The sequence below is a fragment of the Leuciscus leuciscus genome (assembly GCF_965113295.1).
Source record: "Leuciscus leuciscus genome assembly, chromosome: 19".
Lineage (NCBI taxonomy): Eukaryota > Metazoa > Chordata > Actinopteri > Cypriniformes > Leuciscidae > Leuciscus > Leuciscus leuciscus.
In genome coordinates, this window is record NC_138743.1 from 26,039,207 (window position 1) to 26,066,732 (window position 27,526).

General features: G+C 37.0%; 1 protein-coding gene across 1 annotated transcript in view; it reads right to left on the reverse strand.

The window, feature by feature from the left end:
• Positions 1-27,526, reverse strand: part of kcnh5a (potassium voltage-gated channel, subfamily H (eag-related), member 5a) — a 97,917-nt gene that overhangs the window by 66,000 nt on the left and 4,391 nt on the right. Inside the window, exons 2-6 of the mRNA XM_082146781.1 lie at positions 17,469-17,592; positions 15,489-15,595; positions 13,138-13,266; positions 3,898-4,013; positions 2,104-2,496 (exon numbers count right to left, since the gene is read on the reverse strand). Of these exons, the coding sequence (XP_082002907.1) occupies positions 2,104-2,496; positions 3,898-4,013; positions 13,138-13,266; positions 15,489-15,595; positions 17,469-17,592 (869 nt within the window). The remainder of the gene's footprint in view (positions 1-2,103; positions 2,497-3,897; positions 4,014-13,137; positions 13,267-15,488; positions 15,596-17,468; positions 17,593-27,526) is intronic.

Consider the following 27,526-nt stretch of genomic DNA (forward strand, 5'->3'; position numbering starts at 1 on the left):
CTCTTGATCACAGAATTATCACTAAGCTTAAGGAAATAAAGCAGCCTCACAAACAAACATTTAATCTCCCCTATTTGAACTACAGAATAAGTATCTGAGATGTAACCTTAGCTGAACTCAGCCTGTACATGCAGATTTCAACAACATCAAGAGTGACAGAGCAGTGCCTGCTCAGTCCCAGATGACACAGGAACACTTCACTGAGATCAGGCCAGTTTTGGAACTTCATTGTGTTCCAATGATGCAGACTAATGCATTCCAACAACATCACCACAATGGGAGAGGATGCCAGTTGCCTGGGCAACCATGAACTTCTGGGCACCAGTAGGAAGCTGAATAGGTATTTTATTGGATAAATATATCATACCATGCATATGGAGATGAATAATGTAAAGAAGCTTAAAGGAGAATCATATTTTATTCTGAATGTCCACAGTCGCTCTAATATTAGCTGGACTGATGCCTCCAGACAGGACAGATTAAAAAGCATGGCGAGTAAAATCTCCAGCAGATCCACTAGTAGAACTCCAAATAAGTACAAAAAGAGCACTGGAAGTGCTTTACACCCAAAACACAGGTGTAATTTATCCAGGAACTAACCCTAACCTCCACTATAATTTACTTCAAGAACATGTAAAGGGATAGATCATCATTTAATCACTCATGTCTTTCCAAACCTGTATCACTTTCTTTCTTCTGCGGAACACAAAAGAAAATATTTTGAAGAAAGTCTGTAACCAAACCCATTTAATATTTCCATTCCATTCAAAGCATTCAACAAAAAATAAATCACTGAAAGCATTTCTCAAAATATCTTCAGACTCCAGGATTCAACCAGCTCACTTATCACTGAACTGTCTGGGTGGGTAGGCTAATGCCCAGTACAGTGAGCAGCCACTGACACGGAAAGAGATGGCAATAATGGATATAGTTTTCATGTCAGAGCTTCAGCCACTAGAAATGTTGAGGAGGAGTCCACTAAAACCCTAATCCCATTCGGTGAGAAAAATAAAGCATTACTGACACGCACAAAAGCACGCATTGAGCAGCACCGCTTGTGCAAGTGAAAGACAGAAGAACAAAAGCTGCATTTGTTTCTTCTCAGTAAGAGATTTAAATGTATGCTGGAGAAGTCCTGTGCAAACAATAATTACCACAAACAAGAACCACAGATAAATAACCAACTTTAGTTTAATCAGTTTTAATGCGAGCACAGAAGAGCTGAGCACAGAAAACTTAATTGGAATACTTCATTAACATGAGACCAAAGCTAATAAAAGCAAAGAAGATGAAATATTATTGACCATAATTGGTCATGAGAACAATCAGATATGTTACATCTGATCAAATAAACTGTAAACAAAAGATTTTAGTTTGGCATTTGGATGAAAGACATAATGCACAGAGTAAATTGTTTCAAAGTCTTAAAGTTAAATCATCATTCAAGTTGCTAAAGTATTTAGTTAAGTCATTATCACAGCAGAGACCAACACATAAAAGCAAATCTATGCAGATGAAACAGAATCACATCATTCATACATCCTCTCCAAATGAGTGTGAATCAGAGTATACACTATGGGAATCATAAGGAATTTAACCTTTCTGGTAACGATTCGGATTACTCTTAAAGATTCCTTAACAGTTCCATTAATGATTCCTTTGATTGAATGATTCGTTACATATGACGAAATTATGTCAATGTTGTCAAATCATTCAAATATGTTGGTTTGGTGCTCAAGAAACATTTCTTATTATCAATGGTGAAAACAGTTGTGCTGCTTAATATTTTTGTTGAAACCATGATAAAAAAATTTTTTTTTAACATTCTTGAAAGCAAAGTTCAAAAGAACAGCATTGATTTGAATTTTATTTATTTATTTATTTATTTATTTATTTATTTATTTATTTTTACAGTCACTTTTGATAGATGTAATGTCCTTGCTGAATATATATGTGTGTGTGTGTGTGTGTGTGTGTGTGTGTGTGTGTGTGTGTGTGTGTGTGTGTGTGTGTGTGTGTGTATGCGTGTGTGCATGATTATTATTATTAATATTTGTATTTAAATAATCAATTAATATTGCTTTAATAAAAACATGTGCTTACCTCATCCACGTTTTCAAAGGCATTGATGATGTCATAGGGCAGGCAAGACAGCAGGTCTATGACAAACCAGGTCTTCAAGTAGTTCATACGGATGAGCTTTGGGTCAGATATGACCTCTCCTCCAGGTCCCACAAAAGTTGTATGAAAGTTCAACACAATATCCACTAGGAAGATGACATCCACCACGCTGTCCAGTACCAACCACACCAGGTTGTTCTGTTTGGTCTTAAATGACACATTATATGGCACCATGATGGCCGTGTAGAAGGTGAGGATAAGGATGACCCAGTCCCAAGTGGTCTTAAAGGTGCAGTAGTGCAATATAATGTGAGGTGGAGTTTTAGGAGCCTCTTGCTTGTATTGAGGGAGGATGTCAGAGCCCAGCTGAAGAGCCTGAATGAGACAGAAACTGAATGAGTTAATAAAAAAAATGAGAGAGAGAGAGAGAGAGAGAGAGAGAGAGAGAGAGAGAGAGAGAGAGAGAGAGAGAGAGAGAGAGAGAGAGAGAGAGAGAGAGAGAGAGAGATGAAAAAGGGGTCAGACGTTGAGATTTTTAGTCACTAGCATATGTTTTGAATGGAATTTTAATGTTCTGGTGTCACCACATGGTTTCTTAACTTTTTAACTAAAGCCTACCCTTATCAACCAGCTTTGCTAAAAAAAAGAAAGTCATCCAGTTTTGCTGGTTTATATCATGTTATGCGGGCCCACCTGGATTTTTTCCTCAGTATTTTTGCCTTGTTTTTAAGTAAACATATGCAAACATCCTTAAAACAAGATGCATTTATTTGCATACTTTTTTTTGCTGATTTAACCATAAAGGCCTGTTCACACCAATGTTCACACATCACTATAAGATTTCTATAAACTAAAAGTTATGAGAATAGCGATATCAACATCACAACTATAACAACACAGAATAATGAAATCTTTGGAATCACTTTCAGAAAATTTTTCCAGCTGATGAACAATAAAAACATTGACAGCCAATCACACAGCTTAAAAGAGCTGGAGCATTTAAAGTGGCAGACAGCAAACTGCAGTGCATGACTACAATAAACAGAATATTATCGCCTGTTGGTGTGAACACTAATATAGTTATAATTAAAGTTATTATTCTTGGTGTGAACGGGCCTTAAACCTCAATCAATTCTTACCATATAAAGTCAAGTGATTTGTTATTAAGGATGTCTGTATTTATTTATTTATTTTCTAGAAAATAAGACTGGGATTTTTTTTGCAGTGCAGCAAAACCACTACAAAAAGAAATTATGCTGGTCTAAGCTGGTCTTTTCACTGTCAAAATTATGCACTATAAGGAATATATACTATACTGTAACTCATGAATTAAAAGGCCATTCATGTTGTAAGGGAACCATAAGATATAATACACCCAAGTTTTAGAGACATAAAGCTTACTTCAGCAGCTAGTGGACAGCTGAGTCAACAATCATTTGTCTGGAAATGATGTCAGACTTTATTTCTGCGATGTGGAACTGAAGACAAAGACAGCTGACCTTTTTGTATGTGCATATAGATTATATGTGTGTGGGTCAGGTTTTTCCTACATTGTGAGGCCCAGATGTCTCCAAAAAGTAATGAAAATCAGCCATAAAACCTGACCACTCAAAGGTCCAAGCGAGGAAAAAAACTTAATGCAGTTTTAATGAAAATATAAAAATGCAAAAAAGGCCAAGTTTATTTTTAAGGGACAGAAAATGTCATTAGATCAGTATAAAAGTAAATGGAAAGTCCCCAACAGGTTGATTTATTTTATTTTTTTGTGACACTCACCTCTGCCAGTCGTGAATGCTTGTGGCTGACCTCAGTCTTGTTCATAGGCGTGAGCTGCTGAAGTGTACCCCGGCTATTGGTTAATGCCCTGGTCAGCCTGGCAAACTTGGTCCATCCTGCCACACAGAACACCAAATGGTGTATCAGCAACTTGTAACACTTTTTTGCCTCTTCTCTTCCTTTCTTCCTGTTTACTTTACTCACAATCACACTTTTCCACACAACTAGTAGCGCTGCTGGCATCATGCTCCACAACCGAAAAGCAATGGCCCATGCTGATTTCCACTGAGGCTCCATCAATTGCTGACACCAGTGAAATTTGTTCTTCCCCATCTCTTCCTTCCAAATAAAGTCCCATATTTTGTGTACCCACATCCCATTTTTAAAGTCTATGCCATCAACATGTCACAAACTTAACCAGCCTAACTCTTTCCTCATCTATTCACATTGAGACTTATGAACCTTTGGGGATCTTCACAAAGGCATACGCTTCTTTATGACTTTAAAATGAAAGCATCATGACATGAAGGGAGAAGTTGCATCCGATGGAGAGCCTCTTTTGAAGTTATTGCTTTCTCATTAATAAAGACTGATGGGAAGTTTTTTCTTTTGAGCCCAATAACCCTAAAGTTAGTTGAGTTAGCTGAGTACTGCACAAGAAGATCTTTAACAAGTGATTACAAAGTGTATTCCAATGTAACTGCCATGTTTTAACCACTAATCTCATTCATGCTCTTTTTGCTTTCACGACGGATGGAACGTTTTTAAAAGGTGGGAAAAGAAGTAAAACATTAATAACAGTGCGGCTCACCCATTTAAGTCACATCTCATGAATGTACAAACACAACAATACAGTGCCAGAGTAAGTCTGAGCACATCGGGGCTCTTGCAGCCACTCTATCTCATTACAACAGGGACATAGAGGGGAAGTCTTTCTGCACGGCCACATGAACAATGAACTCAGTGAAGGGATAAGGAGAGGAAATCAGCCGTGTGCACTTATTGGTAGGATGTATGAAAATAGCACGCTGGTCTGTTCAAGCCCATTCAGGGGGGAACAGATTTATGTCAGAGCAAACTGGCTACATGTAAGTTAAAAGAAGTTTCTGGATTCATTACAAGTTAAACTAAATCGATACAAGTCAAGCATTTATGGAATAATGTTTGTTTTTTTCACAAAAAGTAATTTCGACTCATCCCTCCTTTTCTTTTAATAAAGCAAAACCCCAGGTCACTTAATGTAACTGAATGTGTATTATTAAAAGTTGTTTACATTGTTTTGGGGGGGTTTTTTCGGTCGTTTTAGGGTTTAGAGTGTACCATTGTCATAGTGACAATATTGTAAAAAAAAAGTTTAGAAAACGATTTATGACGGGGGAAAAGGAAAGAGACGGAAAAAATGTCACACACAGAAGGAAGAAAAGGAGAAAAACAATGGATGGTTCAGGCCATCTGGCTGTTTAAGGGCAAAGAGTCACTGCATAGGACACCTTAGGCGTCTTCCAGATATAGTCCTTCCACAGGGGAAAACCGGCACTGGGTAGCCAGTGTCGAGTGGCCACATGGCAAAGCCTCAGGGAAGTCTCGGTTTGGCCATCACAGCCGAATAGAACACTATCAGACCAAAACTACAATGGAGCATATGTTTCCCCAAATGCAACACATCTGGCAGAAGAGTGGCAAACTGTGCCTGCTAGACTGCAGACATGCAACAGTCAAGGAAACACAGACTAAAGGGAGATTTCACTAAGAATCACACCCACTGATAGCAGCATTTATTTGCACATGATATTGCTAATTATTGGGCATTGTTTTGCCGCCCAATTCACTAAAGGAATTAAGCAAATAAGGTAATGAAACACATGAACAAACTAATTCTGAATGCAGTTTTTTATATATATTTATAGCTCTGAACCTAACTACTGTATAAACACAGTTTCTTCCTTTTTGAGTGCTGCTAATGCTAACTATGTTCCCTTCAACTTCTACTGGCTAGATCTCAATTTATGCTCTTGTCAATCCCGAGGTCCTAAAGTATACATTTGATGAGCTGAAAATCCTCTCCAGGTAACTATCAGATGCTTACAGAAAGATCTGGAAGGATATCAAAGGGTTTCACTGTTGCCATGGAGCCCATATTCATTCCTCGTTTTCCTTCCCTATTTGCTATTATTTGAAGTTTGTGCCCCTGGGTAAGTCACAATCAATGTGATCATGCTGATAGGTCAGAGGTCTTCAGAGAGAGGACACACTCTATTGTGCTTTAAATTTATTCACAAATCATTTAAACTCTAGGGACGAATACACAGTCAACACAAAATAACCCAGTGTTCATTGGTAAAACTGATGCCAAATGGTGCTTTATTATGCATATACTTTGCATATTTCATTGGACCACCAGTGCAGAGCAGAGCCTTACAGACAGGAACACTATTCCGATGGGATTTTGAACCCAGCATACATGGACACATACAGTACTCTTGCTTTTAGCTCTATCCTTCTCCCCAGGGGTGGTACAGTCACATGGAATGAAGCTCTAGGGAAGATCTCTGTTATACAACTAATTACTAACTTCCTGTGATGCAAATAAAACTAAAAGCTTCACTAACTATGCACAATGCGTGTAATTCTTTACCTTAAAAAACAACAGCGGAAGGCAAAGTCTGGCTTAAAGGTTCACTTCAACCTCATATTATTTAAATAATTTTAAATTAGTAACATTAATAAACATTAATAATCTGATATTATAGAAGATGATAATGTTTAAGGTGATAATGTGTATAATATACTACAGTTCAAAAGTGTGGGGTTGTACTTGGAACATGTGTAATGTTCTTGAAGGAAGTCTCTTATGCTCACCAAAGCTGCGTTTTTTGATACAGCAGAAGGGAAATATTTTTGCAATTTAAAATAACTGTTTACAATATTTGATATATTTTAACAGGAAATTTATGGCTGTGATGGCAAAGCTGAATTTTCAGCACCATTACTCTAGTCTTCAGTGTCACATGATCCTTCAGAAATCATTCTAATATACTGATTTGGTGCATTTTGGTGATTTTTGGCTACTGCACTCTCTCATCAGTACGTGCACATGAGCTATTCATGAAGCAATACTGAATACACACCTGGAGTGTGACGTTTAACAAATGCCCCTTTAGAACAACAGATCTCATATTTACCAAACAACAAGCTCAGGAGACGTGCCAGGCTATGAATAATCTGATTGTGCTGTTAATATTTATTAGTGCATCAAGGGTCAGGAGCGGCATAGATTAACATTTTGATAAGGGCAAAGAGTCCTTCATTTACAAAGTAATCACTGTAGGTGATTTGAATGCCTGATAGATGCTTAAATAAAGTTAGTGGTATGGTGTGGAGATAAGCAGCTCATATTCTCGACACGGCCACAATAGAGGCCCTTCTATGTCAACGGAATGTTAGTGCAGTCACCTGTGATGCATAATTTTCTATATTCATACATTTTTAATAACAGTCATAAGGATACATATGGCCAGGCAAGTAGTGTTTTTGGTTAAAGGGGTGGTTGAATATGATTTCACTTTTCAAACTTTAGTTAGTGTGTAATGTTGCTGTTTGAGCATAAACAACATCTGCAAAGTTCTGACGCTCAAAGTTCAAAGCAAAGGGAGATATTTTATTTTAAACAAATCGCTTTTAAGGACTACAACAAACGATAGGGACTACACAACATTCCTCCCAGGTTAGTGACATCACCAACCCTAAAATTTACATAAACCCTGCCCCCAGAACACGATTTATAGATTATCAAGACAGAATATGCTAATCAATGACTAGAAGATAACTACACATAAGCTACATAAATTCACCAACTAACCATTCAGAAATGTTGTCTACATGTTGTCACTTCTTCTCCAGTCTCTCCGTCTTTATGTCGGTTTGAACATAAAAGGCTAAAAGTTTTTAAAATTTCAGTGCATGTCTGTGTGAGGTAAAAGGACACAAGCTCTTGAAGCTCCGCCCCCTGTGCTGGGAGCAGCAGCTCATTTGCATTTAAAGGGACAGACACAAAAACGGTGCGTTTTTGCTCACCCTCAAAAAGTGACAACTTTAACATGCTATATAAAAATATCTGTGGGGTATTTTGAGCTAAAACTTCACATACACACTCTGGGGACATCAAAGACTTATTTTACATCTTGTGAAAAGCGCATTATACCACCCCTTTAAACAATTTGGAGAAGGTATGTAGTAATTGGTTGAGCCCACAGTCATACTGAAATCACTGTTTAAAAAGTGGGTGGTACAGGTGGGTGTGAGTGTGAGTGGGGGGGTTATTGTATATATGTGACCCTGGATCACAAAACCAGTCTTAAGTAGCACGGGTATATTTGTGGCAATAGCCAACAAAACATTGTATGGGTAAAAATTATCGATTTTTCTTTTATGCCAAAAATCATCAGGATATTAAGTAAAGATCATGATCCATGAAGATATTTAGTAAATTTCCCACCTTAAATATATAAAAAATATATTTTTGTGAGTGGATGAAGCACAATCGCCTATAGAAATGGACAACTTTAAAGGCGATTTTCTCAAAATTTAGATTTTTCTGCACCCTCAGTTTCCAGATTTTCAAATAGTTGTATCTTGGCCAAATATTGTCATATCCTAACAAACCTAATATCAATGGAAAGATTATGTATTCAGCTTTCAGATGATGTATAAATCTCAATTTAAAAAAAAATACACATAAGACTGATTTTGTGGTACAGGGTACAATAACAATTTAAAAAAAAAAACAAAAAAAAACACTACGATATCTAGTAGCCTAATCAATTTTACAGTTTTTTTCGATTGCTAAACGACAGTGGGTACAACTGGAGCTACATGTGCAAAACTCTAACTACAGTCTGCACTACCAACAGTCACCTGAGCTAAACAGTTCACATCACCTGCAAAACTCACTCCAAGCAACACAACTCTTAACACATGGCTCAAAACAGGCTCAGTGCAGCCAAACACTACACACAACCCTCACTGAGATAACACACACTGTCACTCAGAACACACTGAGAGGAAAAGCACTAGCATCAAACACCAATACAGAAAATACTAACTTTACAATTTCAGGGACTTCATACAAAGTAATATTTTCTTCAAAGAAAAGAGTGAAATTCTTTCACATGATTTATTTAAATTTTTAGAACATAACAATTCTTTAAGGTAAATGAAAATTAGCAGTTTGCTTCAATAGTAGTAATTTACGGAATTACAGTAATGAGAAAAAAAAGGTAGAAACTAAAAGTACATACTGTAATTCGAACAAATAATTGAGGGGCTAATCCTGCCTCTCTCTAGCATCAGGCCACAGGTTTACATCAACATCACATCTAATGTTCTCTCTTGCCATGCACCTGGGGAAGAACCTTCTGGAGTGCCTTATCCATTCCTGGCAGTCCTCTGGACTCGTGTCCTCACATCCGGCACGCATCCGCCCTCTCCCTGCCACCCTTCTCCCTCCACCAACCCGTCTTCCTTGTTCCATTTCCAAAATTAGTCTTTCTGAGCTCTACCTATATATATATGTGTGTGTGTGTGTTCACAAACAAGTCTAAAACAAGACCCTTGCTTAGCCTTTCAGCTGAAACTGCACTCATCAGTGTTTGAAAGGCACAAGGCTGAAATCTATTCTGTTTTGAATGTGTGGTTCATAGTTTTGACAGCAGTGTGTTAGCATTTGAACAAAGTGTTGTAAATCCACAGTGTTGTGCAGGTTGTGGTTAAAGTCATGGGATAAGTGTGTAGAGTTTTGAAAACTGTGTTCAAGCAATGAAAAACGAACTAGAGTTTGGTCCACATGAACTGCTGCTGTGCAGACTGTAGTTAGAGTTTTGCACATGTGACTCCAGTTGTGCCCACTGTCATTTAGCAATCGAAAAAAAATTGTAATAGTAATGTTACATTGGGTTTAATTTGTCTTTTATTGAAATCTACTAATATATATTGTTAAATAAATCCATAGATCCGCTATTTTTTCTTGTATACTGTAATGGTCTGGTGGTTAGAACTTTTGCCAAGCGTGTCAGAGGTTACGGGTTCTAATCCGCACTCGTATATTTTTTTTTATTTTTTTTTATCAAAACCGAATATGTTCATAAGTGGTTAAAGTGTATATCAAGCAGGGACACGTTTGTGTGCATTTTGTTTTGTGATTTCACTGGAACAAATATAGAGTCTCCGCAACGGCGTCAAGTGATAGATTGAAGCACCGTGTGAAGACACTGTATCCGCGCCACTGATAGCAGCGGCAACAATCACTCTCTCTGCATATTTTCAAAAACAACACATTTATGCACTAAATCGTCTCTATTTAATAACTAACTAAATTAATGCTCTGCTATTTAACTGGAGATGTTTTATTTTTTTGTATTCATCCGTGCCTCAAACTGTTTCAAAAAGTCGTGGGGACAATATCGACCCTGAGAAAAAGTTGTGGGGACATGTCCCACCTGCAAATTACGCCTATGCATTTTAATATACCATGTGACTGCAATTGCCAAAGCAAGTATATTATGATGCAAGCACTATAGCTAGACTATGACTATGCTGCCTATCACAGAAGTCAATAACTGCAGAGAGGTTTCATTTCACCACTGCTTATGCATTGGAGGGTTTATCCATCTGATTGGCTATCCATGTAGTGATATTCACTGAACTTTAATGCCACTTCCTGTCGCTCTGTACACACCCACTGACAAGAGACTCAGCTGGGCACAGGTGCACTGCCATAAAGTGACAGCAGCTGCTATCAAGTCTCTGAGGGGAAATTCCATATATATATATATATATATACCTGTGTGTGTGTGTGTGTGTGTGTGTGTGTGTCTGTGTTTGTGTGTATGTGTCTTTAAAGAGCTCCTGTGTGGGCTAGGATCACTGTCAAAGGACAAGTGCTTCAGTTTAGCAGTGGCACAAGCTGACAAGGAAAATAGCCACTGGTTTATAAGAGATTGAGAGAGAGAAAAGCAGAAAGAGAGAGTAAATGGAGGAAAAAGTGGGATCTGACAATGCCCATCAATCATAAATGCACATATATACAAGGAGCGCTCTACGGCTGACTGCAGTTCTGCCCATAAGCAGCACTCTCCAACCTAAAGTGACAGCTTGTCAATCTCATTAAACTACCATGCACTAGTCCAACTTGTGGCAAGGTTTTATAAGGACCAGGGTGGCACTGGCACACTCAGATTGACAGTCTGTTCCACCCAATCAAATGAGACAATTACATGAATATACATGAATTAAGGAAATGTCACTCCCAAAATTTTGCAGCGTGTACGTGGCTGCTGGTCAAGCATGAAATACAAAAGATGCATTCAAATTCTGAATTGGTTATACGTCGCCTTTTTCAGGTGACATTTTAGGGGCGATGACGCGATATCATGAAGTTTCGTTATAATCAATAAAGCTGTCTACATTGTAAATAGAAACATATGATGCTCTCCAAAATGCAAACACTAATACACAAGGGATCTTTTGCCAAATCGCCAATGTGCTACGGTGAAAACTGATCTTAGACCAGCAGTTATGAGCAGCTTTTCCTTCTAAAAGCAATCAAAAGCAACAGCAGGCAGTGGTTTGAGTGAGAAAATTCCATGCTAGTCTCAAGCCCGTGGCCAGGGGAAGACTAAGGGTGCGTCTCAATCAGCTCCCTAGTTCAGTAGTCAGGGCACTGATTAAGGGCCTGTCAGGGCCTTTTTAAGGGCTCTCTAAATCGCAAAATCTTCCCAGTGCATTAAAACGTTTGCTCCCTAAAAAGTCCCACAATGCACCATGAAAACCACGAAGCATTGAGCATCGAAGCGCGAAACATAAATCATGTGCGCCAACTCACTTCACATAATGACACTCGAAAGATTTCTTTTAAAATACAAACCATTATTTAATTACATTTCAGCATAAACATTCATCGCTAGACAGGTAATTGAACATAATCTAGCTAATATTTATAATTTATCAAAGGCTGAAATGTTGCACATATATGTAACAAGGAAAGCATTTATCATAATGTACTTTAAATAACATTAAAACATAATGTCAGAAAGTTGTTCTGATGTTCATACGTAAATACTAGTTGTGATGTTGTAGAATATGTTTTCATGTCACTGGAAATAGAGTCATCAGTGTCCCAATGTGTAGTGAGCCAGGGTCCTTACTGTCCTTACCAGAGCCCAAATTAATGTACACAATATACTGATTCACAACCTAGGGAAGCTAGGGATCAGATTGAGACGCACCCTAAGCCTTACACACACTCCTTCAATGATTATTTTTGTTTATTGTTCTTATTATGTTCATTGGTTATTTTATGTATAAATGGATTCTGATGTTTTCATGAAACTGTTGGCTGACAATAAATCACATTTAACTAATCTTAATTGTCAAATTATTTTTATTCCATGTATTGTACAATGATGTAATTTAAGAGTAGGCATTTTCTACACCATATTTCAACAAGGTCCACTCACCTTTAAAATGTCTGGCCTCATCACTGCATTCAACTAACCTTAATCAGAAGTTTTGTCTTTTTTTCAGTAAAAATATCTAAACATATTTAAAATAAGATCAATCTACTTGAAATATTGTATAAAATATTAGGGATATTTATTAGAAATATTATATTGTAAGATATTAGGGACTTTTTTATTTAAACCTCAAATTTTTTGTGAGCTATACTTTAACTTATACGTTTAAAAATAAAATAAACAAATAAATAAATAATCAATCATTAAATCAAGTAATTTAAATAAAGAAATTTGTTAACAGGTTATGAAAAATAAACTTAATTCAAGATATATTCTCTGAAATCAAAAAGTATTGCTTCCCATGTAGATTTAATCTTGTTTTAAGAATATTGTTTACATGAAAACAAGAGAACAATACAAATACAATTATTTAAAAATCTAAAATGTTTAATTATTAAAATATGTTTTTGTAGAGTGTTGTGTATAAGACAAACTGACAATTTTGAAGGGATGTTGACATTTAAATTGTAGTCTAATAAAATATCATTGATCATCCACATTACATGTATGCAACCATTTGACATAAATGAGTTGCATCATTTCATTCAAGAGAAAAGTCAAATTCAAGTAAGAAAAAAATATCAAATCAAGTTTTTTGGTGTGCTGATGCAATTTCTACAACAAACAATCAGCAAAATTCTACAATTAAGATGAGGTTTAGAGTCCTTACCTCTGGTGGTCTCATCTTCAATGGGCTGCTTGAAGACAGTGATATCCTTAAAAGTGCAGAGGAACAGGACCACCTTATCATTCTCATTCCTGATGGGGGCCACCTGCATGTAGAGCCACACGGGGGTTCCTGACAGCACCGGGTGAACGCAATGAGAGAGGAGAGAAAGCAGGATGAAAGGAAAGGATGAAAAGTGGTAAGAAGCAAATAGAGGGTTTAAAAGAAGTCATGACCAAGAAGATAAAAGACATGATGAAAACGATGAGAATAGTGAGGGAAAGTGAAAGTGACATAGTGGTTAAAAGAAGGGAAGGAGAGGAATAAATTATGAGATAATGGTGGCAAATAAAGATGGCAAGAGAAAGACAGGATTTGAGAAAAAAAGGAGACACAAAGATCAATGAGACCAAGGTCCTCAGTTCACCCATATGAGAAATATACTATGTAACTCTTGTGCCTAATGGGTCATTACATTTAAGCTTAACAGGGCAGCTTTATCTTTCAGAGGCAACATGAGGTGATATATCTTCAAAGTAACTGCATTACAGACATTCAAGTGCAGAGAGGATGCAATTGTGCCCACAATGCAAGATGCCTCAAGGTGTAAATGGTCAAATAATTCAGCAAATACGTTGGGTTTTTAGGGATGGTCAGAGTAGACGATAATCAGTCAGTCATGATCATAAATTACTTGACTTTCACAGAATCTAGATAAGGATAGAATACCGAGTGAGTGTGTGTGTGTGTGTGTGTACGAGTGTGTGTTCTATCCTTATCAGCTAAACGGCATGCAACTTAATAAAACAGAACGCAGGTTTTTCAGTCTTTAAAATAATATTTTAACTTCTTATTGCATACTAAACATGCAACACTGATTGCAAGCAAGCCTGGCGGAAACAGAAAGCGGGCCGCATCGCAATAAAAAAAATACAAATAAAATAAAAACATAACGCGATGTAGCCTAATAAACAAACGTCCGCGTGACGAATATAAAAAAAAAATTTTTTTAAGTATATAAGCCTACCCCGAGTACTCGACAAAACGGCTAAAATGCCCATACCCATTTTTAGTAGGACACCTTTTTTTGCGAGAAAAGTTTCAGAATGACATCTTTTGCCTGCTTTTAGCTCAGGGGCGGAGCTACGATTGCCAGCTTGCCCACCTACCCAGGCAGATCCATGAAAATAAAGTTTATATAATGCAATTTTTAAAGTTTAAACGCTGTTCAATGACTTTAAGGAGGCTTTCACACTGGTCACGTTTGCTGTGGTCTGAGTGCGATTGTTCCCGGCGGCCCCTGCAGCGTTGGTCAGGTTTCACACTCAAAGCTGCGTCCCAGTTCAGAGGCTGCATCAAAGACACTTGAAGGCAAGCCTGCGTGTGATGAAGGCTGTCTCAATTCGAAGGCTCCTTCAAATGTGGCTTGAAATGTGTCCTTCGTTTCCTGGGCAATGTATGATACAACAGATGGATCCTTTGCAGCCTTGCTTACCTCAGAATTCATTGTGCGCCAGTGATGACAGGATTCTTTTGAGAAACATTGCAGAGAAACTGACTTATATCCTACTAAGAAGTGGTTTTATATAGTTTATACTCTTTATTATATACAGAAATGGACCAAGATGAACATATTTAGACAGTTTGTGAACACGTTTTTTTTTTTTTTTTTTTTTTTTGGACGGTTGGCTAGACCGTTCGCGCCTTCGAAGGATGCAGCCTCTGAATTGGGATACAGCTTCAATTTGATTCTTTCGAACCCTTGTGCAATTGTGTTCATCTCACGTCATCACCAACATGCACGGCGCATGATAGAAAACATGATGGGGGTCAATATATTATGTTTTTAAATCTTTTGATTATGCATAGAAGAGGGAATTGCTTGGGTTTACTGTATGTGCGTCGCATGAGGACGGCATTCTGCTGCTTGAAAACTGACTCTTGGGGAGACAGCAGATTGTGGACCATTCATTATCCGCTCTGATAGTACTCACTATGTACGACTACGCTGCACGCTTGTATCCAAGGTAAATCATCACCACTGTCATTAATTATAACATGTGTTTAATTTCCAAACGACATGCAATGCTTCAATGAGAAGGTAGTGCCTCCACATCACTATGATAGGCTCATTGCAACCGGTACTCAAATCCACATGAATGCATCCACATGAATGGCTAAAACTTTAAATATTTTAATATATATATAAACTTTGTCTTAAGCCATTTTCTCAAGTAATTTTCATTTATTTCTGGAATTCAGCTTCTTATATAGAGCACAACTGCATCTCTGCACTTTCAATCTTCTGCTAGATGCAGCAAGGACAGCAAACAATCATAGCTGGGAATACTCACTGTTCTTCTTATACAGCAGCACTTCAAAGCAATTGGATTCATAGTTATCGAAGGTCTGTCTGACTTTGTCTATTGTCTTCTTGTCTGTCAGCTCGCCGTACATGAAACTGCCGGGAGGGACAGAGAGACATAAGAGTACAAGTCAAAAAAAGGTTGTGAGAGTGCGAGAAGTGGGTGGGAAAGGGAGAAGCAGGTGATGAAAATGAGCGAGACAAAGAGAGCAGAAAAAGAGAGTTAGGGGAGCGCACACACCTGTGTGGCACACACATCCGCTCGATAAACTCTACCTTGTCTTTCACTGTCAGTTAATTCACAGAGTGTGCACAAGGGGAGAGGCTGATGACACGGGCTGTCAGTTACTGCAGCCACTCTATTTAACTTATGGAGGCTGGTCAAACAGTAGATACGAAGCCCTTGTTCAGACAAGTTTCAAACAGAAGCAAAAACAAGGACAAGATATGGGTTTAAAGTTCTTGCAAACTGTGCGAATAAGGTGTCTGTGAACATTTGAGTTTAAAAGTCTGAAATCATATTTGAAAATCTAGCATTCAAAATATGATTTTAGCCTGGAAAAATATGATCGGTTATAGGAAACATAAAATGAATTTAAAAAATCATTAAAATTCTTGCTTATCAAATAAGCAAATAATGTCATTAAAGGGAGAAATACACACACACACACACAAAACATTTTCCAATTCAACTTTTCAATGAAATTTATATGCTTATTATATCATTTTGAATACAAAATAAATTGCATTAAATGCCAACTGGAAGCATCATAGTTTCAGACTTTGGGATAATACAATTTAATGATAACAAATGAGACATAAGGCATACATCAAATTGCTTAAATTATCATTTGACTAAATATTTAAATTTACAAAAAATATATTTATTGGAAGACAAAAAATATTCAATAGACATTGGCAAAGCTGAAGATGTGAGAATGTGGGGTGGATCATTTTCATGATATATATTATATATTAGATAAAACATTAAACTCACATTTGTTTTACCAAAATAGTGATTTTAGCAAATTACAACAATCAGGACTGGAAGACTTTGCAACTTCTTTAGCATGCACTGAATTCCCCAGAAATTTCCTTTAAAAGATTTGCTTTGTATCTTATTATCACTTCAGCTTCCATAAAACCAAAAATACAGAGATTTATGGTGCATTTGAGTTTTGTGGCTATAAGCTACTCAAAGATTTTTAGTATCAAATCTTCACTCTTATTGCTTTAGCTGACAAAGGCTTGTGCCAATTCTACCTCTAAAATTCCCATTGAATCCTTGAGTCAATCTGGAGTCTTATCACAGACTGTAGGCAGATCCATATCACTGTATGTAGGCAGAGCCAAATCACTGTAGTTGGTATTTCTATTTCTGCTCCGATGATTGGCACCTTACTGAGCTTATTTAGCGCTAACAAGGTGTTCAGTGATAGCTCAGGAGAAATGTGCTCTCTGAGTGGCTAAATGGCGCAAGTAGATTCTACTATGGCTTAACGCAGCTGAACTGATGTGAGAAGTATGCTGTAGCAGCTTTGCTAACTCAAGCAGAGTGAGAAAATGACACTTCTGTCTCTAACACTTCACCAAATCATTCGAGTAACATGAGCGATGAGTGAAACTGGCAGGAATAGAGAGGTTAGTACTCACTTGAGAAATAAATCAACAAAACAAAACAATCAAACTCTGTCCTTCCTGTCTTTCCACTACTTCACATTCTGCACTGCATCAGTTTAATAGATTTAGCTTCAGGTATGCAAGCATAATCTCTCTGGAAAAGTGTGTGAGGCTTCCTTTCCATATTCAAAGCAATTTAATTCTGTAAAAACACATCATTTAGTTATGATGCACACTAATGCGTTTTTGAATCCTGCATGCCTTGCGAATATAAATGTATCTTTCACTGTCTGTCCTTGACTAAAGAATAAAGACAGGGTAAAAGTAGACATTTGGGAGAGGGACTCACCTGCAGGTGCTACTCTTCTGCATGACCTCTGCCCTGTGGTAACCAGAGAGCTTGCAGAATCCGTCATTACTGTAAACTATAGGCCACTCCACGATTTGCGCATTCCCCAACAAGAAACTTGTCTCTGCATTGAAAAATAAGAGAAGGCAGAAGGACACATTTATTACTGTGCCTAAATAACTATTACAGTATGTATATTTAGTGTTCATATTATTATCTTAATACATGGTTGGGTATAGTTCAGAGATTCATGTCTCCAGTTAAAAAACAGTTTGTGTGCTGGTTTTTATTGCACTTCAGTTAAACCAGCTTTATGAAATGAATGGAATTTAAAAATAAAAAAACACTTTAAATCAGTGGTCTCACACTCAGTTCCTGGAGGGCCATAGCCTTGCAGAGTTTAGCCCCAACCAGCTCCAACTAATACCTGCTTGGAAGCTTCTAGTAATCCTGAAGACCTTGATTAGCTGGGTTTAATTATGGATGGAGCAAAACTGTGTAGAGCTGTGGCCCTCCAGGAACTGAGTTTGAGACCAGTGCTTTAAATGGTTATGTAAATTTTGCCGCTCTAGCAGTTAATAAAGAAAACTGCATGTGTATCATTGTAGCCGGAGCTACTTCTCTCTATTTATGTCTATGACGAGTCACGCAGGTACTGGGCAACTTTGGAGCAGTGCCGACCCGAACCAGTCTAAAATAGTCAAAATATAAACACTTATTATAGGTGTAACGTAGTGATTCAGGATGAGACAAAATATTTGAACAGCAAAAACAGTTTAAAGGGATAGTTCACTTTGAAATTAATTTTTGGTATGTTTTAGCTTACCTCAAGGGCATCCAAGATGTAGGTGTCTTTTTTTCCGCAGTAGTTTCAATTTTTATATTTTTAGATCAAACCGTTCTTGTCTGTCAGTCATATAATGCAGGTCTATGGTCATTATCTCAAAACACAAGCACAGAGTCCAAATTAAAACAATTCCCCGTCGTCCAAATTAAACAATTCCCCATCGTAAGTACACATTGATGGCCTAAGACACGAAACGAGCGGTTTGTGTGAGAAAACGAACAGTATTTATATCGTTTTTACCTCTTATACGCAGCCATGTCGAAGTGATCTGATCTGTACGCAGACTGGTGCATAGATATATACACTAGATGTCGCCTTAAAGACATTCATTCCAATGAACTGCCGTAGACAAGGCGACATCTAGTGTTTATATATCTATGCACCAGTCTGCGTACACGTCAGATCAGATCACTCGGACATGTCTGCGTATAAGAGGTAAAAACGATATAAATACTGTTCGTTTTCTCACACAAACCGCTCGTTTCGTGTCTTAGGCCATCAATGTGTACTTACGATGGGGAATTGTTTAATTTGGACGACGGGGAATTGTTTTAATTTGGACTCTGTGCTTGTGTTTTGAGATAATGACCATAGACCTGCATTATATGACTGACAGACAAGAACGGTTTGACCTAAAAATATAAAAATTGAAACTACTGCGGAAAAAAAGACACCTACATCTTGGATGCCCTTGAGGTAAGCTAAAACATACCAAAAATGTATTTCAAAGGGAACTATCCCTTTAAATGAGTAATTTGTAGATGCTTTCCTGAAAGCCTAAACTCTCAGAAGCATAATTTTTAAGAACAGAATAGAATTTCTGCATAGTTGGGACCCATGACACTATTAGCCCCCTGCTGGTAGATGTTGTAACTGTGGTTAATGTGTTTTTTAAAGAATTATCTTATGCTCATCATGGCTGTATTTATTTAATAAAAAATTCAGTAAGAACAGTATGTTATGACAATTTTGACTGTTTTCTATTTTATTACATTTTTAAAAGTAATTCATTCTTGTGATGGCAAAGCTGAATTTTCAGAATCATTACTCCAGTCTTCACATGATCCTTCAAAAATCATTCTAATATGTCGATTTATTATTACCAATGTTGAAAACAGTTGTGCTGCTTAATATTTTTTTGTGGAAACTGCAATGCCTTTTTTTCCAGAATTTTTTGATGAAAATACATTTTCAAATAACATATATTTGAAATAGAAATCTTTGTATCATTATAAGGCTTTACTGTCACTTTTGATCAGTTCTATTGCATCCTTGCTGAACAAAAGTATTAATTTATTTTTAAAATAAATGTACTGGTCCCTAACCTTTGAACAGTAGTGTATATCCATATATTTTCTTTTATTTATCAAAAACTAAAACTAACATGTGGTGGTTTAATCTGCTAAATTAACCTATTTAACAAATTATGGTTTTAAACTACATTTGTAGTTTTTGTAGATGTGTGACTGCAAAAAAAAAAAAAATTTTACTAAATATCAAATAAAACAGCACATATAACATTTAGTCTAATCACGTGAGGTGGACAGACTCCTTTAAGCTCTCACCTTTCAATGGCACTTTGCTGAAAAGAAAAAAAGACTTGAGTTTCAAGTCCTATTTTGGACTTAATTTGTGGAAACAGCCTTAATTAGTTATTTTTTTCATTTGACAAATTGAATTGCAATGCAGTCTTGACATCAATGTAATTGATGCAAGGTGGTCTAGCCATAGCCGGTGGGTCAAAGACCTGAACATTGTTCCTGTGAGACTATGCCATTAAAGAGACTAAGTCATCCTCTCTAGACTTCATTAGCTTTTTAGTGAGGCTAAAGCCAGCTGACTTCAGCCTCCCAACGCAGGTATAAAAATAGCCAGGCAAAGAAGACATTACAGCTCAAATCAGGACAGAAATTGTCATAGAAATGTCTGTGACAATACAAATCCTAGCACAAATAAAGACACCCACAAACAGAATCACCTTGGCTCACACATACACACAAGGCTTTTATACTGCGGCAGAGCTACAGTTCTCTCTGGACACATGCAGTCCCCCCCTGAGGAAAAAGAGAGAGAGAGAGAGAGAGAGAGAGAGAGAGAGAGAGAGAGAGAGAGAGAGAGAGAGAGAGAGAGAGAGAGAGAGAGAGAGAGAGAGAGAGAGAGAGAGAGAGAGAGAGAACGTGGCATTTGACACAGCCATTTAAAAAAAAAAGTGGCTGCTTCTCTCCTCCATTGAATAGTCTCCATTATCTCTCCTCCTCCTCCTCTTTCAGTTTGCCTCCGCAGGACCAGCTGAAAGGAGAAGCGGAAAGGATAAAGTGAAGTGCTGTCCCCTTGAGGAAGGAGAGTGGAGACTCATTACAGCGGTCTCCACGCCATGGCCCCTGCCCTTGGATCAGGGGCCAATTGCGAGGAAGTACTGTACTCCCTGAGGATGCAAGAGACCCAGATCCTGTTTTGCAGATCAGGGCTCGGATATGATAATCATGTAAAGCTCTGTCACTGATGATATATCATATTCTCAGCCAAGACAGCACGTTCAGTCTAATAAAGATTCTGGCAAGAATTCAAGCATTAATAACTAATATAGAAAAGCAGTTCAGGCGAGTGGAGCAGTCACTTCCACAGCATAACAATAACAAAGAATAGTCTTTGCGAGGAATGACTGTTGGGTTGACTGAGATGTTGTTGCAATGGGAGTCATAACAGTTTTGATTTTTTTTTTATAAATTTTTTTATTGCCATTTTATTTATTTTTTGTTAATTTGTTAGAATTATTTTTCATTTCGTTTTTCTCAATTTTTACATAGCCCCAAAAGGGACATGGTGAAGGGTAAAGAATTGTGTATTTATTTTTTTTCAATCAGAGGTGTAAAGAGTACATGAAAACCATACTTGTAAGTAAAAGTACAAACACCTTACAGCAAACATGACTCCATTACAAGTCACAATACCACTTGAGTAAGTCTTAGAGTATCTGATTTTAACAGCACTTATAGGCTCAAAGATGCACTAGTCCTTGACACCTAAGAGACATGCCAATTAAAAAACAAAAAACAGTTGATTTGTGAGGAGAACTATCACGTTTATTCATAAAAAACTGAACTCCTCAATATTGCAATCGACACAAGAGCCTCTTATCCGTCTACAAAGACTCAAGTCTCAGTTAAGCTCAAGTGCTCAAAAATGGTAAAAGTTAACCAATATCCTTCAAAAGCTCTCTTCAATATAACGCATAAATAAAATAATGTTTCATATAATTAAAGCCTAAAAAGGTCAAAGCCTACTTGCACTGGATATGCTGGTTTCAGCCTCATCAGCGGCTGCAGCAATGTCCTCATCTCATATAAACACCTGTTATTCACAACTACCTGCTAATGCACTCGCATTCACTTAATGTAGCCTTGTTGACAAGTTTAGGTAATAAGGGCAAAACGCACAAGACCTTTTTAATGGAAAATAAAAATGAATTCAAAATATTAATAACAACTATAATGATATCTCAGTGGTACAAAACAACATTGGCTCACAAAACTTTTGCAGTAAATGCTTAAGTGAGCGAGTTCAAGGATTCTCTGGGAACACAAAAGTTTGAGTGAAAGCAAAAGCAAATAAATAATCATTTTTCTTCCGATCTCATATTTTATCCATCACCATGACCCCTTATGGACAAGTTTTCAATCTGTCAATGTTGGTTTTAATTTTTTCAGAGCTTTCTATCTTTTATTTTGGTTATAGTGTGGCTGCCAAAGTTAATGCACTGACTAGTATAATTTCAAAATTTCAAATGAAATTTCTCAGGACACTCTACTGTTATAGGGGTATGTTTAATGCAGGTAGATTTGAAAGGTTTCAAGCTTTATAATATACTATATATCAAAAACTAAAGCTTAAAATAATTTTTGCCCATTAAAACAAAATATTTTAGTTAAAGTTTTTTTCCATTTATATTTTTATTTTCATGTAGTTTTTATTTCAGTCTTTGTTAACAAACCCATTACTTAGTAATGAAAACAAATTATTATGAACATTTATTTATAATTAAAATTATATGGACAAAGACAATTGAAACAATTGAACCACGCTGTATAAAGCATTGCAATACACAGACGGCACACATCCAGATCCACCTCAAGGCAAAAAGAGCATCCATTTCACAGGCCATAAGAGGACACAGCTGTTTTGTCTGGCGGCATGTAAAATCAATGGAATATTGAGGCTAGAAAGACTTTATAATCTCACTTGAGGCAAATTAACACTTAGGTTTACCTGTGTCTCTATTGAATTAGTCTTGTTGTTTTTAAGAGAAGCTCATGTCAGCTGATTCAGACCTTAAATAGCTCAAGTGGTTGTAACACACACATTGATTACACTTCCAGATCCATGTGAAGCATACGGCAGTCCATCAGCACTTTATGTGTAATATGGGATGCTGCCGAAAGCTTATTGTGTAAATGGTGAATAAGAGGCATATTGACAGCGATGAAAGACTTAGTGATGTGCGTGCCAACCCCACGTGGGAGGCCAACAGACAGCTGCTAGGTTGCTCCTACAATTCCACAGCAGTGTGTTTACAGGAAAAACATCTCATATCAGCACTCACATGGCCACATTTACATATGTACATATCATTTTCTTTCCGCTTTACTTGCCCACTCACACAAACTCATGAAACAGCTGCATCTTCTTTCGCACAACACATGTAAATGCAACATAATAAAATGCACTATAAAATGAAATTGGGAACAGTTACTGTATACATCAATGCTGAGAAACGTGATGCGTTTTTAATTATGTTAAAGGACAAGTTCGGTATTTTACACTTAAAGCCCTGTTTACAGATCGTATCTGATGAAATAGAACGGTTAAGATAAAAATTTGGACACATGCTCCTGTCCCGAGAATTTTAGGTTTATTTCGCTTTTATGGACCTATTTTGCCAAACGCGTCACACCCGTGATTCTTCCGTTGAGAGCTTGAATAATAGACACTCCAGCCCAGTCGGTGGCGATAATGCACCTTTGCCAATTGCAAGCAAACCACGGGCATTTCATTGAATACACAGAAGAAGCAGAAGAAGAAGCGGCGGAGTAATACCGTAAAGGTGCTGCGGTCTCACAGCACGTCCTATTAAGTCAATGGAGTTGGACAAAAACTACGATAAAACCTGTTGGAATGCATCTTTTTCAGCAATTTTTGAGGGAACATATCAGTGAACACCCCTGACCACTCGGTGAGTTTCACGTCTTTGTAAACGAAAGTTTAATGTGTTTTTAGGTCGGAATCTTCCAGTGCATATAGACAACCATTGTGGGGGTGGGGGGGGGGGAAGCGAAATAAACCTAAAATTCTCGGGACAGCAGCATGTGTCCAAATTTTAATCTTAACCGTTCTATTTCATCAGATACGATCTGTAAACAGGGCTTTAAGTGTAAAATACCGAACTTGTCCTTTAAGCTTTTTTGCACTGGATGACTTATAAACTTCAGAAACAAATTTAGTGTTCATATTTTTAAATGTCATCAATTATGTGTATGACAGAAATTTAAAACTGTGAGGAAGAGCATATCAAGGCAAATATTTATTAATATTATATGAAATAGTTACGTTTAGATGCACGTAAAAACTGCATAAAAAAACCTCACACAAAAATCCATAACGGTAGCAAGTTATAATCTGATTGACTGCCAACTTTCTTTTTTCTATCAGTCAGAAATGAACAACACATATATTTTACGGTGAGACTGTCGGACTAACATTTAAAGCGACAAACCACAGTTTGTTTGTTTGCCTATAGGGCCGTGTTTAATGAAATATATATTTCATTTAAACCTGTCCCTAAATGCCTCTAGATAAATACTTTATATATATATTCCTTAAACCCACCCCTTAAAAACAAACAAACTGTGGTTGGTCACTTTAAATGTCAATCAGACAGTCACTTCCTGCTGAAGTTGGAAGTTCTTCGCTGTGTCCGAATATGCCAACATCCATGCTATAAAGTAGGTGAAAAACAGTGTGTGAGTTGAGTATGTCCGAATTCATAGTATTCATTAAACAGGTGGAAAGTACCTGGATGGCCTACCACTTCCGGAGAGACTCTGAAGTGTGCATTCGATGAGCACTTTACTGTCCCATGAGGCCATGGGAGAGGATTTGTGAATGGAGGTGAAGTAACGCGACTGATGCCATAACTCACAAGACAATGACAACATGGCGGATGTAGTACATCCGAATTAAATTCATACTACACACATTCATACTATTTAGAACATACTTTTTTAACAGTTGCGAAGTAAGTTTGAAACCAAATGTAGGTCTACTACTCAGTATGTGATTTCGGACACAGCAAAAAGTTGCAACAGTTGAGGATCAGGTCCTGATCTTATGCCACAGGTCAAGCGTCTGACTACGCAAGACTAAAATAATGCTGACAATCAATACACCTCAACAGCATAATGTCAGCAAAAGACAAAATGATGCATCACAATGCAATCCACACAGTTTATTCCTGCTGCAATGCATGCTGGGAATGTGCAAGTCGGCAACAACTTTCATTATGAAACTGTTTGTTCAAATGACTCTCTAAGGCTATAGCAACAACATTTGAGGGAAATATTATTGGTCTCACACGTGTTTTTATGTATCCAAATTCACATTTCTTAGCATTTGTGACTCAAAAGCATGCAATAGAAAATGTTATTCTTTGACATTTGGAATGCAGTGTTCTAACAAGAAAGACAGGCCATGATTCAGATTAAAAACTTTCAAGTTTGACAAAAGAGGGTAGCAGACTTATAAATTGCACTGATTATTAAACGCTGTGCGATAGACTCTCTGCTTTGAGACAATTTGTGACCTTTTCTCTGGCTCCATCGCCTCTCGCTGTCATTCTTTATCCCTCTTTAATTCTCTATTCAATTACGGTGTGACACTTTGTGTGTGTCAGCATTTGACTCCATTACTTCCAGCAAGAAGAGAGATGTCCACGGCGTGTGCATTAGGAAATAACCACTGCCAATCTCCGACCTAAGGTCCTGCCTTAAGCAAACGGCTTTGAGGATCGTTGTCAATTTAATCTCAAGCGTACACTTCGGAATTCCAATAGGGAAGGTTCAGGCCAGGTCTGACGAACTTTGAGATTTCCTGAGGGCTAATATGTCACTTTTTTTATAATACACAGTTTGCAATTTACAAGGTTATTTCAGCTTCACAAATGGCCCGTTTTATTATGTTTAAATGTTATAAATACATCTGGCCAAGCTGACTTAGAATCAAGCCAAAGACAAATCAGGTGGAGAACCCCAGTCTCATGAATCATTCACTGCTTTACCAATTGGTGGCAGTTTTTGAGCCTACTGTACAGTGTGTTTTACGGGAAATACAGTACAGTAAGATTTTTTATTAGGCAAGGATTTATTAAATTGAGCAACAGTGACAGTGAAGACTTTTTCTTTCAAATAAATGCTGTTCTTATGAACTTTCTATTCCTCAAAGAATAAAAAAAAAAAACAGTATCACAATTTATACAAAAAAAATATTAAGCAATTACACAATATTTCAACATAATAATAAATGTTTCTTGAGCATGATTTCTGGATCATGTGACATTGAAGACTGGAGTAAAGATGCTGAAAATTCAGCTGGGCTATCACAAGATTAAATAACTTTTTTAAATATATTCAAATAGAAGTTATTTTAAATTGAAATAATATTTCACAACATTACTGTTTTTACTGTATTTTTTATCAAATAATTGCAGCATGTTAAGAAAAAATTAAGATAATTTCAAAAAAATTGGTAACACTTTATTTTAAGGTGTCTTTGTTACACTGTTATTGTATATTTAAGTACTGAATAATATTAATTAACTACATGTACTTACTATAGGGTTAGGATGAGGGTTTGGTTTAGGGTTAATTGCATGCAATTATGCATAATTTATAGTATATAACATGTGTAACAACGACACTGTAAAATAAAGTGTTACCAAAAAATCGTATCGACCCCAAACTTTTAAATTGTACTGTAGTGAGCCGCATTGTTTTTTTTATTACTAATACTTTTAACGGGTTAGTGCGACATATTGAATTGGACGTGACCGCAAGCAAATGTTTGACTTTTCTTTTTAACTCTTTCTTTTTAACTCAGAGTCAGTTCGAATAAAATCAATTGTTTACAATTTATTATGTCAGGTAAATGTATCATGCCAATTTCATAATCAGTTCAAAGATAATCAATACAATAACATCAATATGCTCAGAGATGTAAAAGATAAGGCTAAGGCTAAACCCGACATTTAGAAAAATACATAATGCTGAAGTCCTTGAGGTCCTTCAATAGTATGGGCTGATCTGAGTTACAGAATCGCCCTGAGCCTCCTGTTGCATTTCATTATCTAGCCAGAAACTTATTTTCACATGGAAACAATTGCTAACAATCGGAATTTGCATTCAGAGTTTACACCTTTCGAGAGCAGGAGACCATTTGCCTGGAAGAACCACCCTCCTTTGTGTGCAAGTTATCTCTAAACTCTTAAAAACTTTATTACCTTTTGGTTTACATTTGTGCAGTCGAGACATTTCAAATGATACCAAATATGCATAATACTGTATGATAATTATTCACATTAAACCATATAGATTATTGGGTGAATTTTGGTGATCTCAGCATGAGGGAGAAGGGATGGGGGAAGAGGGAAGGAAATGTAGATTAGGATGATTCTGAGGTGAAACTTGATAGTGCACAAAAGTGAGTTCAAATGTTAATTTCCTTTGTTCTCTCAGAGAGTTGCCCTCTCTTCCAGTTTTTCCCGCCTTACAAGTTCATGAGTCATATGGAACATTCTATGGTATGTTATGGCGCTTTTTGTTCTTTTTGGGTCTTGATAGATCTAGTCCACATTTATTTATATTGGGTATATTCTAATCTAAACACTTTCTACAAATCAAATTTTGTCCTCCCCCGGAAGAAAGTTTGTAATGGCATTCTGTTGGGGTTTGGCGAGTAATTAATGACAGAATTTTCTTATGGTAAACAACCTGCAGTTAAACTTAAGTGAGACAGTGGAGTTGGTGGTGGATTTTCATACAGCAACCATTCAGAATGAACAAATGGGGACGGTACAAAGGCACAAATACATAGAAAATCTATCGAACAGCAGACTGGACTGACAGCACAGCGAGGCTGTAGAAGAAAACCTAGAGCAGCCTGT